Source organism: Ranitomeya variabilis, chromosome 5 (genome assembly GCF_051348905.1).
Source record: "Ranitomeya variabilis isolate aRanVar5 chromosome 5, aRanVar5.hap1, whole genome shotgun sequence".
Lineage (NCBI taxonomy): Eukaryota > Metazoa > Chordata > Amphibia > Anura > Dendrobatidae > Ranitomeya > Ranitomeya variabilis.
Window position 1 is genome coordinate 125,452,238 of NC_135236.1, and position 12,626 is coordinate 125,464,863.

At 41.7% G+C, this 12,626-nt stretch overlaps 1 protein-coding gene across 3 annotated transcripts in view; it reads left to right on the plus strand.

The window, feature by feature from the left end:
• ITGA11 (integrin subunit alpha 11) overlaps positions 1-12,626 on the plus strand; it is a 246,562-nt gene that overhangs the window by 211,768 nt on the left and 22,168 nt on the right. For all 3 annotated transcript variants that reach the window (XM_077263233.1, XM_077263235.1, XM_077263236.1), the window contains 2 exons: positions 10,680-10,887; positions 12,479-12,577. In XM_077263233.1, coding sequence (XP_077119348.1) covers positions 10,680-10,887; positions 12,479-12,577 — 307 coding nt within the window. The remainder of the gene's footprint in view (positions 1-10,679; positions 10,888-12,478; positions 12,578-12,626) is intronic.

The following is a 12,626-nucleotide window of genomic DNA, read 5'->3' on the forward strand; positions in this document are numbered from 1 at the left end:
AGGGCAAGTGTGTGTATAGCCGAATACTCCTTATACACTACCAATTCTTGAAGTTTCAGCTCAGGGACCAACATTTTTAAAACAAGTAAACTGATAAAATGTAAAACTTTTAACCTTTATTTATGTTTTATACTGTAAATCTTAGCAACTTGTTACATTCTCCTGTATGCTCAGTGATCTCATGTGATAACATTTAATTTTGGGTTTGCTTTCTCAGCTCTGCTGTATTGCTGTATTGTATGAATGGCAGCTGCACTAAACAAATTGAGTAGGCGTGTTTTGTTATTCTAACCTTATTTTTGTGTTTATTATTCATGCTTAATATAGGAATATAGGAATAAACCTTATTTATATAGCATAATCCGGAGCATTTTACAATTCCGTGAGGACATGTACAGCCAATATCAGACATTACACATTTTTCAACAATTCAAACAAGAGGAGTAAAGGCCCTGATCGCAGCCTTTTAATATAGGAGGAAATAGGGGAACACCAAAGGTAAAAAGTGCTTGTATTGTATGGTCCAATTTATTATACTGATGGCTGGACCATACATGACAGACACTTTTTACTTATTGTGTCTCCCATATTTCCTTATAGAAATAGCTTGTGAGCAGGACCCTCACTCCTCCTGTAATTCTTGAACTGTGTGTTACTTTGTAATGTCTTTATTGTCTCTACACATTCCTGATTATCTGTAAAGTGCTGCAGAATACGTTGGTGCTAAATAAATAAATAAAATTATAATATTATTAATCAATGGGGCTATGCTGCTAATATTTGTAACAATTATCCAAATTGATCCGCGTTAGAAATGTAATTAATTGTGAAATTATATATATATATATATATATATATATATATATATATATATATATATATATGTATACTCCTTAACATTGACACTGCAACACCAAGAAGGAAAAGTCATGGAGTTAAGTAAATAATAGGATCGATACACATGTTAGTGATATAACACCAATAATTAGAAATTGCAAGCCATTAAAATTATGATACATTTTTTATTAGAAAAATGCACAAAGTTTAAAAACATATAGAAAAAATGGTGCATTGCATAAGAAAGGAAGGAGGGCACTCACCGATCATGAACATTTAATAAAGCAAAGTCAAGCTTCAGATCGGTGAGTGCCCTCCTTCCTTCCTTATGCAATGCACTGATTTTCATGTGATTTCTGGAGGAGCACCCAGTAGCTTGTGGTGGAATTTGGACTTCTTTTCTGCATGAAAGCACTTGATGTGCACAGAGGCTGAAGGTCTCCAAGTGGAAGGTAGTGCCGTCCCTCTTTTTTCTTTTTCTTTCGTCAAAGATATAGAAAAAACGGGACACCACAGGTGAAAAGGGGGAAATCCAAAGATATACATTTGTGCTCAAAAGTTTACATACCCTGGCAGAATTTTTGCTTTCTTGGCCTTTTTTCAGAGAAAGCCACTCTCAAGCGCGTAGTTCATGCTAGACAGCTCAGGAATTTACAGGAACTGGAAGCTTTTTGCCAAGAAGAGTGGTCAGCTTTACCATCTGAGAAAATAAAGAACCTCATCCACAAAAGAATTTAAGCTGTCATTAAGAAATGGGGTATGTAAACTTTTGATCAGGGTCATTTGGATGTTTTGGGTTGTCATTATGATTTAAAAAGAGAAAACACAATATTTTGACAATAAATGGCTTCACCCAACCACTAACCATGAGTGGAGAAAAAGTTTTAAAGTTTTGGTGTTATCATTTCATATTCTCTGAAAAAAAGGCCAAGAAAGCATAAATTCTGCCAGAGTATGTAAACTTTTGAGCACAACTGTATATTAATCCATAATGGAAGACTTGCTAACATATAGACTAGTTTCAAAGGACCATATGTAGGCTCTTTTAAAGGAGTCCTACTGCACCCGATACACGTTTCTTGCGAAATGCTTCCATGCAAAACGCGCGTCTGGTGCAGTGAGACCCCTATAGTGACTTGCAGCAGTCTTGGAGCTATGTGGGTATTCACTATCTTATGGATATGTTGAATTAATTTATACCCTCAGATTAGCATAGGAGACTTACTTGTTGTCTTTACTTAATTACCTTACTTTCTATGTCACTCATTTACTTATTTAATTATACTTTACCTGTTGTTCAAACCTACATATGCTCCTTTGAGACTTGTCTACATGGTAGCAAGTCTTACATTATGGATAAATATCTCTTGGATGTCCCTGTTTTTTACCTGTGGTGTCCCATTTTTTCTATATGTTTTTACACTTTGTGTGGATTTTTAAGAAAAAAATTATCATGATTTTAACGGCTTGCATTTGTCTAATTATCAGTGTTATTGCTTGTTAATGCATTTAAGCCTCATTGCATGGATTATAAATTTAGATGTTTTTACATGTTAATGATATGCAAATTATGAAAAAATGGAACCAAAATGTTCTGAGCATCTGTTTCCTCAACCTAAAATACATTTAGTAGAGTAGGTCAGACTTTATCCTCCAAATTCATACTATTTTTGGGTTTCTGACCTGCCATTGGACCTTGTATGCCCCAGTAATAAGCTCAATGTCTTCACTAGAGCTAAGTGTATAATGGAGAAAACCTGCAAATACTTGCGCAATTACTTCTGTTTCTTCAAATAATCTCAATCAGATTTGATGACGTTGTGATTAAGGCTCTGTGGGGCCATATAATCTCTTCCAGGACTCCTTGTGCTTCTGTACAGTATGCTGAAGATAGTTCTTAATCACATTGGCTGTATGTTTGGGGTTATTGTCCTGCTGCAGAATACAGTTGGAGCCAATCAGAAGCCTCCTTGATGGAGCAGCATGATCGATAAGTATCTGCCTCTATTTCTCAGCATTGAGGACATTATGAATGCTGACCAAATTTCTAACTTCTTTTGCTGAAGTGTAGCTCCAAACTTGCAGCCATCCACCATGCTTCACTGTTGCCTGCAGACAGTCATTATTTTACTGCTCTCCAGCATTTCGGAAAACAATCAGCCTTCTATAACATTATATATTATATTTTTTATCAATAGTTTGAAAATTTCTCTTTTTTTCAATAGAATAGTTAACCCCGATTGTTTCAGTTATTCACACAATGAAGCAGAGATTTATTGAGAACACATGTTTCTGTAATGTAAATGTTTCCATCATTCCTTCTGCACGCTAAGAAAAAGACACAGTAGCGCACGATGAACTGTTTAAAGTATACTGTTACATGACTCCTCTGTCTGGATCTGCCGTCCTCACATTATTTCACAACAGGTCTCACTGGTAGCTAAATAGATGTCAGTTAGAGAGCAAGTAATCCAAAAGGCCAAGCTTATCTTGTTTCATCCAAACAATTCTCTTTTATTTTCCTTTATAGAGATTTAAATAATTTACTTAAACTTAATAAAATAGAAATAAAAACCTTTTAGTTTTATCTTATTAGAATCTGAAAAGGCAACTTATTAAACAGCACATACAAATGGCGTAAATGGTCAAAACAGCTGAGCGGAAGCCATATAATAATGATCAGATTGAGCCTGACTGACTGAACCCCTTCTCCATGTATCACCCCTGACTGACTGAACCCTCTCCCTGTATCTTCCCTGACTGACTGAGCCCCCTCTCCATGTATCACCCCTGACTGACTGAGCCCCCTCTCCATGCATCACCTCTGACTGACTGAGAACCCTCTCCCTGTACCCTCTCCCTGTATCACCCCTGACTGACTGAGCCCCCTCTCCCTGTATCACCCCTGACTGACTAAGACCCCTCTCCCTGTATCACCTCTGACTGACTGAGCCCCCTCTCCCTGTATCACCCCTGACTGACTGAGCCCCCTCTCCCTGTATCACCCCTGACTGACTGAGCCCCCTCTTCCTGTTTCACCCCTGACTAAGACCCCTCTCCCTGTATCACCTCTGACTGACTGAGCCCCCTCTCCATGTATCACCCCTGACTCAATGAACCACTCTCCCTGTATCACCCCAGACTGACTGAGCCCCTCACCCTTATCACCCCTGACTGACTGAACTCCTACTCCCTGTATCACCCCTTACTTACTAAAAGTTTTCTTCCTCCACCACTAACAAAATGAGGCCCTTCATAAAAGATTATGGCTTTATAGGTGACAGAGAGATTTCTGTACAAAGTGTATGGGGGGACCATGGGGGAAAGGTACTTTGAAATCACTCCTGTGTAGTGTTAAGCATTCCGATACCGCAAGTATCGGGTATCGGCCGATACTTGCGGGTATCGGAATTCCAATACCGAGATCCGATACTTTTGTGGTATCGGGTATCGGTATCGAAACAACATTAATGTGTAAAATAAAGAATTAAAATAAAAAATATTGCTATACTCACCTCTCCGACGCAGCCTGGACCTCACCGAGGGAACCAGCAGCGTTCTTTGCTTAAAATGCGCGCGTTTACTTCCTTCCGTGACGTCACGGCTTGTGATTGGTCGCGTGCCGCCCATGTGGCCGCGACGCGACCAATCACAGCAAGCCGTGACATAATTTTCAGGTCCTCAATGCCTAATTCTAGGCATTCAGGATTTTAAAATTACGTTCCGGCTTGTGATTGGTCGCGTCGCGGTCACATGGGCGACGCGACCAATCACAAGCCGTGACGTCACGGGAGGCAGGAAACGCGCGCATTTTAAAATTACGTCACGGCTTGTGATTGGTTGCGTGCCGCCCATGTGACCGCGACGCGACCAATCACAGCCAGCCGTGACGTAATTTCAGGTCCTGTATGCCTAATTCTGCATTCAGGACCTGAAATTACGTCACGGCTTGCTGTGTTTGGTCGCGTCGCGGTCACATGGGCGGCACGCAACCAATCACAAGCCGTGACGTAATTTTAAAATGCACGCGTTTCCTGCCTCCCGTGACGTCACGGCTTGTGATTGGTCGCGTCGCCCATGTGACCGCGACGCGACCAATCACAAGCCGGAACGTAATTTTAAAATCCTGAATGCCTAGAATTAGGCATTGAAGACCTGAAAATTACGTCACGGCTTGCTGTGATTGGTCGCGTTGCGGCCACATGGGCGGCACGCGACCAATCACAAGCCGTGACGTCACGGAAGGAAGTAAACGCGCGCATTTTAAGCAAAGAACGCTGCCGGTTCCCTCGGTGAGGTCCAGGCTGCGTCGGAGAAGTGAGTATATCAATATTTTTTATTTTAATTCTTTATTTTACACATTAATATGGATCCCAGGGCCTGAAGGAGAGTTTCCTCTCCTTCAGACCCTGGGAACCATCAGGGATACCGTCCGATACTTGAGTCCCATTGACTTGTATTGGTATCGGGTATCGGTATCGGATTAGATCCGATACTTTGCCGGTATCGGCCGATACTTTCCGATACCGATACTTTCAAGTATCGGACGGTATCGCTCAACACTACTCCTGAGTCATACATAAGTGATTTAGGGCCCCCGCCACTATTAGTGGGGACATTCACATAATGTATTTGCTGCAGAAATTCTACAATGGAAATCCCACAGCAAATTAACAGCGGTTATATCCACACAGACATTGTGCAGATATTGCTGCATTTACTACTACACAATGACACACCTTTACCACTGATCTGACCCTTAATATTGGAAAGGATGAAATTGGCGATGAATATCTGCACCATCAATTGACACATTGTTCATGTCAAGTCTGCATTATTGGTCAATTCATAAAATCTCACCCAGTGCACTGGTGCTATAAAACATTGGCTTAGTGGTTAATAAACACCAGGGGACATTTATCATGGAGTTTGCACGGAAATGTAGCTCCAGCTCTTTAACAAGTGTACTCCCTTATATTATACCCTGATATTAGCGTGTTTTACCACATAACTGGCAGTCTTGTGTTTATTTCTATGCAGCTACAGTACATAGAGGGCCCCAAGAATGATTTTCTCTGGTGGGCCCAAGATACTCCAGTCCGATGCTGATTATGAGCTAGTTTTTGTACTCAGAGAAGAAGAACAAAGGGGTCGATTAAGACTGGCATTGCGTATACCAGTATTAATGAAGGGGCTCTGTGGAGTACAATGCACCTAATTTATTAAGCAGTGCAAGCCACTTTGAATTAGGTTCATCTGTTAATTCGGTGCGTCTCCGCCAAAAACGTACTCCAGTCAAGGACTGGCGTACATTTCTGGAGTAAGTTAGGGTCTAAGGGGTAACGTTTCTCCTTATGGAGAGTGACATACCAGCTGGCTTGTCAAGGTAAGGAGGCTTATTCGCCTTGCAATGCTCCTCTGGGAAATTAAATATTCAAATTGCCTCTTCTGAGAAAAAGGCGAGGGCCAAGAGCCTGAAACACCGTGTCTGCGAATTGAGATACTGATTTGGCTTTTATCCTAAGTCATATTGCACGACTCGTTAAAGGGTTGATTGTGACTTGTAGGATCGCTACTTCCAACAGGTGGTGCTATAGAGTTAAGTCCTCTTTTTCTCTGAAGAGGCAATTTGAATATGGAGTAAGTTAGGGCACTAAATTGGCATAACTTATCTTGAATTTGATGGACTATTGTAGCCATTCCCAGTCCTGCACATGCTACGCCTATATTGGTATCTAAATGCCAAATGTCACATGTTGCTCAAAATATTATGATTTATTAAGGTGTTTTATGTTTTTTTTTTTACATCAATACTTTTTCCATGACCCTTGGGCTTATTTGCTACACTCATAGTAAGACCAGTTTCACACATCCACGTTTCATGGTCAAAGTATGGACTCAAATGCAGAGACTGGCCATGGGTCTCCGACTGAAGCTCAACAGTCTCATAGGCATTAATAAGACTGTTGAGTTTGGGTCAGGAGACACGCGTCCAGTCCCTGAAGCTCGGAACTTACTTGGACCATGGCCCATAGATGTGTGAAACCAGCACACCTATGTGGTTCCTCTAGTAAGGGGGTGCTGTACACATTTATCCCACTAGTAGAAGAATACAAACCAAGACTGGGCTCCATTATGTATCTCCAAGGGTTCCCTTACTATGTGATAGTCCACCTGTATGGTACCTACTCCCTTGAACTTGATATAGTGCATGCACGTGTGCTATTATTTACAATGCCTACAAGTAGTATTCAACCCCCTGCAGATTTAGCAGGTTTAATAAGATGCAAATAAGTTAGAGCCTTCAAACTTCAAACAAGAGCAGGATTTATTAACAGATGCATAAATCTTACAAACCAAAAAGTTTTGTTGCTCAGTTAAATTTTTATAAATTTTAAACATAAAAGTGTGGGTCAATAATTATTCAACCCCTAGGTTTAATATTTTGTGGAATAATAATATAATAATAATAATTTTTATTTATATAGCGCCAACATATTCCGCAGCGCTTTACAACTTATAGAGGGGACTTGTACAGACAATAGACATTACAGCATAACAGAAATCACAGTTCAAAATAGATACCAGTAGGAATGAGGGCCCTGCTCGCAAGCTTACAAACTATGAGGAAAAGGGGACACGAGAGGTGGATGGTAACAATTGCTTTAGTTATTCGGACCAGCCATAGTGTAAGGCTCGGGTGTTCATGTAAAGCTGCATGAACCAGTTAACAGCCTAAGTATGTAGCAGTACAGACACAGAGGGCTATTAACTGCATAAAGTGTATGAGAACACGATGCAAGGAACCTGATTATGTGTTTTGGTTTTTTTTTCTATTTTTAATAGGCCACACAGCGATAGTTAGGTTAATGCGTTGAGGTGGTAGGCCAGTCTGAACAAATGCGTTTTTAGGGCACGCTTAAAACTGTGGGGATTGGGGATTAATCGTATTAACCTAGGTAGTGCATTCCAAAGAATCGGCGCAGCACGTGTAAAGTCTTGGAGACGGGAGTGGGAGGTTCTGATTATTGAGGATGCTAACCTGAGGTCATTAGCGGAGCGGAGGGCACGGGTAGGGTGGTAGAGTGAGACCAGAGAGGAGATGTACGGTGGTGCTGAGCCATGGAGTGCTTTGTGGATGAGGGTAGTAGTTTTGTACTGGATTCTGGAGTGAATGGGTAGCCAGTGTAATGACTGGCACAAGGTAGAGGCATCGGTGTAACGGTTGGTGAGGAATATGATCCTGGCAGCAGCATTCAGGACAGATTGGAGCGGGGAGAGTTTGGTAAGAGGGAGGCCGATTAGTAGAGAGTTACAATAGTCCAGACGGGAATGAATAAGAGAAACAGTAAGAGTTTTTGCAGAGTCGAAAGTAAGAGAAGGGCGAATTCTAGGAATGTTTTTGAGATGCAGATAAGAAGAGCGAGCCAGTGATCGGATGTGGGGGGTGAATGAAAGCTCGGAATCAAGGATGACCCCAAGGCTGTGGGCATGTTGCTTTGGCGTAATGATTGAACCGCACACGGAGATGGCAATGTCAGGCAAAGGTAGGTTAGTAGAGGGAGAGAACACGAGGAGTTCAGTTTTTGACAGGTTCAGTTTAAGATAGAGGGAGGACATGATGTTAGAGACAGCGGTAAGACAATCACTGGTGTTTTCTAAGAAGGTCGGAGTGAAAGCAGGAGAAGAGGTGTATAATTGGGTGTCATCAGCATAGAGATGGTACTGGAACCCAAATCTACTGATTGTTTGTCCAATAGGGGCAGTATACAAAGACAAGAGGAGGGGGCCTAGGACTGATCCTTGAGGAACCCCAACAGTAAGGGGAAGGTGAGAGGAGGAGGAACCAGCAAAACATACAGTGAAGGATTGGTCAGAGAGATAGGAGGAGAACCAAGAGAGAACGGTGTCCTTGATGCCAATGGAGCGGAGCATAGTGAGGAGGAGCTGATGATCCACAGTGTCGAATGCTGCGGAAAGATCCAATAGAATTAGCATGGAGTAGTGACCATTAGATTTAGCTGTTAGTAGGTCATAACCTTTGTTTGCAATTACAGCTAATAATCGTCTTTTATAAGACCTGATCAGGCCGGCACAGGTCTCTGGAGTTATCTTGGCCCACTCCTCCATGCAGATCTTCTCCAAGTTATCTAGGTTCTTTGGGTGTCTCATGTGGACTTTAATCTTGAGCTCCTTCCACAAGTTTTCAATTGGGTTAAGGTCAGGAGACTGACTAGGCCACTGCAACACCTTGATTTTTTGCCTCTTGAACCAGGCCTTGGTTTTCTTGGCTGTGTGCTTTGGGTCGTTGTCTTGTTGGAAGATGAAATGACGACCCATCTTAAGATCCTTGATGGAGGAGCGGAGGTTCTTGGCCAAAATCTCCAGGTAGGCCGTGCTATCCATCTTCCCATGGATGCGGACCAGATGGCCAGGCCCCTTGGCTGAGAAACAGCCCCACAGCATGATGCTGCCACCACCATGCTTGACTGTAGGGATGGTATTCTTGGGGTCGTATGCAGTGCCATCCAGTCTCCAAACGTCACGTGTGTGGTTGGCACCAAAGATCTCGATCTTGGTCTCATCAGACCAGAGAACCTTGAACCAGTCAGTCTCAGAGTCCTCCAAGTGATCATGAGCAAACTGTAGACGAGCCTTGACATGACGCTTTGAAAGTAAAGGTACCTTACGGGCTCGTCTGGAACGGAGACCATTGCGGTGGAGTACGTTACTTATGGTATTGACTGAAACCAATGTCCCCACTGCCATGAGATCTTCCCGGAGCTCCTTCCTTGTTGTCCTTGGGCTAGCCTTGACTCTTCGGACAAGCCTGGCCTCGGCACGGGAGGAAACTTTCAAAGGCTGTCCAGGCCGTGGAAGGCTAACAGTAGTTCCATAAGCCTTCCACTTCCGGATGATGCTCCCAACAGTGGAGACAGGTAGGCCCAACTCCTTGGAAAGGGTTTTGTACCCCTTGCCAGCCTTGTGACTCTCCACGATCTTGTCTCTGATGGCCTTGGAATGCTCCTTTGTCTTTCCCATGTTGACCATGTATGAGTGCTGTTCACAAGTTTGGGGAGGGTCTTAAATAGTCAGAAAAGGCTGGAAAAAGAGATAATTAACCCAAACATGTGAAGCTCATTGTTCTTTGTGCCTGAACTACTTCTTAATACTTTAGGGAAACCAAACAGAATTCTGGTGGGTTGAGGGGTTGAATAATAAATGACCCTCTGAAAAGACTTTTCACAATTTAAAAACAAAATAAACAAAGAAATAACATTCTTTTTTGCTGCAGTGCATTTCACACTTCCAGGCTGATCTACAGTCCAAATGTCACAATGCCAAGTTAATTCCAAATATGTAAACCTGCTAAATCTGCAGGGGGTTGAATACTACTTGTAGGCACTGTATCTTACATGTTCTATGCTTTCATGTTAACACCTCTTTGGATTCAATAACAATATTGACTATAATGTTGCATCTAGTAAAAAACACAGATAGGACACATACAGGAAAAACTGACGTCTGAATGTGGCCTTTGCTTGTGAAATGTAATTTATCTAGGTCTGAACTAATGATAGCTTTCTAACTGCGGCTGCCTGTTCTCTTATTAGAATGGTATTTCCAAATATTAAAAGATTGGAAAATTGTGAATACGGTACATACTGTTCCCCTTACATGTGGAATCCAAACATTAAGAAATGATGAGAGAGCAGACCATACTGGAATTGTTGTAATACTCAGCTATTTGGAAGGTCGTACTATTCACCATGATTAGTCTGGATACTGGTCTGGTATATGTGGTTATTATGTTCCTGACATGTACCTTTTGTCACGTTCAGGGAGTTCTGCCAGCGCTCTCTCAGAAGATCACCTTCAGACTGTGCCATTTTTACTCGTTCTTTCGACAACTCTGTCTTCATCATTGAAGGAAACAGAAGACGAGTAGCCTTGGAAGTCACATTAGAAAACCGCGGGGAGAACGCATACAGCACTATGCTCAACATTTCCTACTCCCAGAACCTTCAGTTTGCCAGTCTGATAACCAAGGTGAACAATCCTATATCCCTCCATTAACACATTTTAGAGAGTCGCTCAGATGATGAGTAAGACTTTAGAATGAGATGGATTTTATTAATGAACCTTTAGATTATGGACACATGTGGTATGACGCCTCCATGGCCAGGCAATCTGTGCAAGACCAAGGAAAGTTCATGTAACGACAAGTCATCTTGTGTTTCTTTTAGCCATATATGCATCAGTATTTAGTTTAGGACAATTTTCTTCAGTGAAGAGCTACCATAATGATTTTTTTTAGCTTATAACACATAACAGTCTTATACTGAAGCTACAGAAACAAGGACTGAGGGAAACTGTATGCAGATGGGTAAGGAACTTGCTAAATGACAGGAAACAAAGAGTTGTCATAAATAGTATATTCTCCAAATGGGATATAGTCATCAGTGGGGTACCGCAGGGATCTGTGCTAGGAACGATTCTTTTTAATCTCTTTATTAATGACCTTGTGGTTGGGATTGAGAGTAAAGTGTCAGCCTTTGCTGATGACACCAAACTATGTAGGATATTCAAATCTGACTTTGACATTGCAATATTGCAAAACGATCTGAATAAGATGTCTGAATGGGCAAACACTTGGCAAATGAGATTTAATGTAGATAAATGTAAATTAATGCACCTGGGACGGAGTAATCCTATTACTGCATATACATTAAATGGGACAATACTCAGGACTACAGAACCGGAGGAGGACTTGGGTATTATGGTTACAGGTTAGCTGAGCAGCAGAACTCAATGTGAAACGGCAGCCGCAAAAGCAAAGAAGATTTTAGGATGTACGAAAAAGATAAAATCCTGCGATCCCAACGTATTATTACCCCTTTACAAATCACCGGTGAGGCCACATCTAGAATTTGGGATCCAGTTTTTGGCTCCTCATTTTAAAAAGTATATTCACAAGTTAGAATCAGATCAAAGACGGGCAACTAGAATATTACAAGAGATGGAAGGCCTCTCATATGATGAGAGGTTGGAAAAGTTGGGCTTGTTTAGCTAAAAAAAAAGACATCTCCGAGGAGATCTCATTTACATGTATAAATTTATGTGTGGCCATCACAAAACACTGGCACATGACTTATTCCTTCCAAAGACCATACTAAGAGCTAGGGGGCACTCATTACAGGTGGAAGAAAGGCGATTCCAGCAGCTAAACAGGAAAGGTTGCTACGTACGTCGTCCCACACCAATTTAGCCAATCTGTCAGAGCGGGGCGACAGTGGCATGTGCATGCCATAAGTCACAAAATGTTAGCATAGCCTCACGTTGGGCCAACATTTTGTGGCTTTCCAAAGCTTTTTAAGTCGGAATTCTGGCGTAAAAGCTTTGAGGAATCAGACCAATAGAGTTTCTGTACCCTAATGTTGAGCTCATGTGCTAGAGTTGTACAGCTAACTTGCATATCGCTAGTCAGATTTGCAACTTGATTTTTCCAACCTAGAAATAAGTGTATGGAGCATAAAAGACCTTGTTGTAATGCAGGAATAGACTAATATAAAGTTTTTGTATCAGTTTAGGCTAAGGTTCAATTTAAGACTAAATTTACTTTTGTATGTTTATTCCACAGGAAGAATCAGACATTAAGATTGAATGCAAAAATGCTGAACGTGTACCCTACAGCAAGATCTGTAATGTCAGTTTCCCATTTTTCAGAGCCAAAGCCAAGGTAGGAAACAATTATTGGGGTTCACAAATACCTCTCTGGATGGACATAG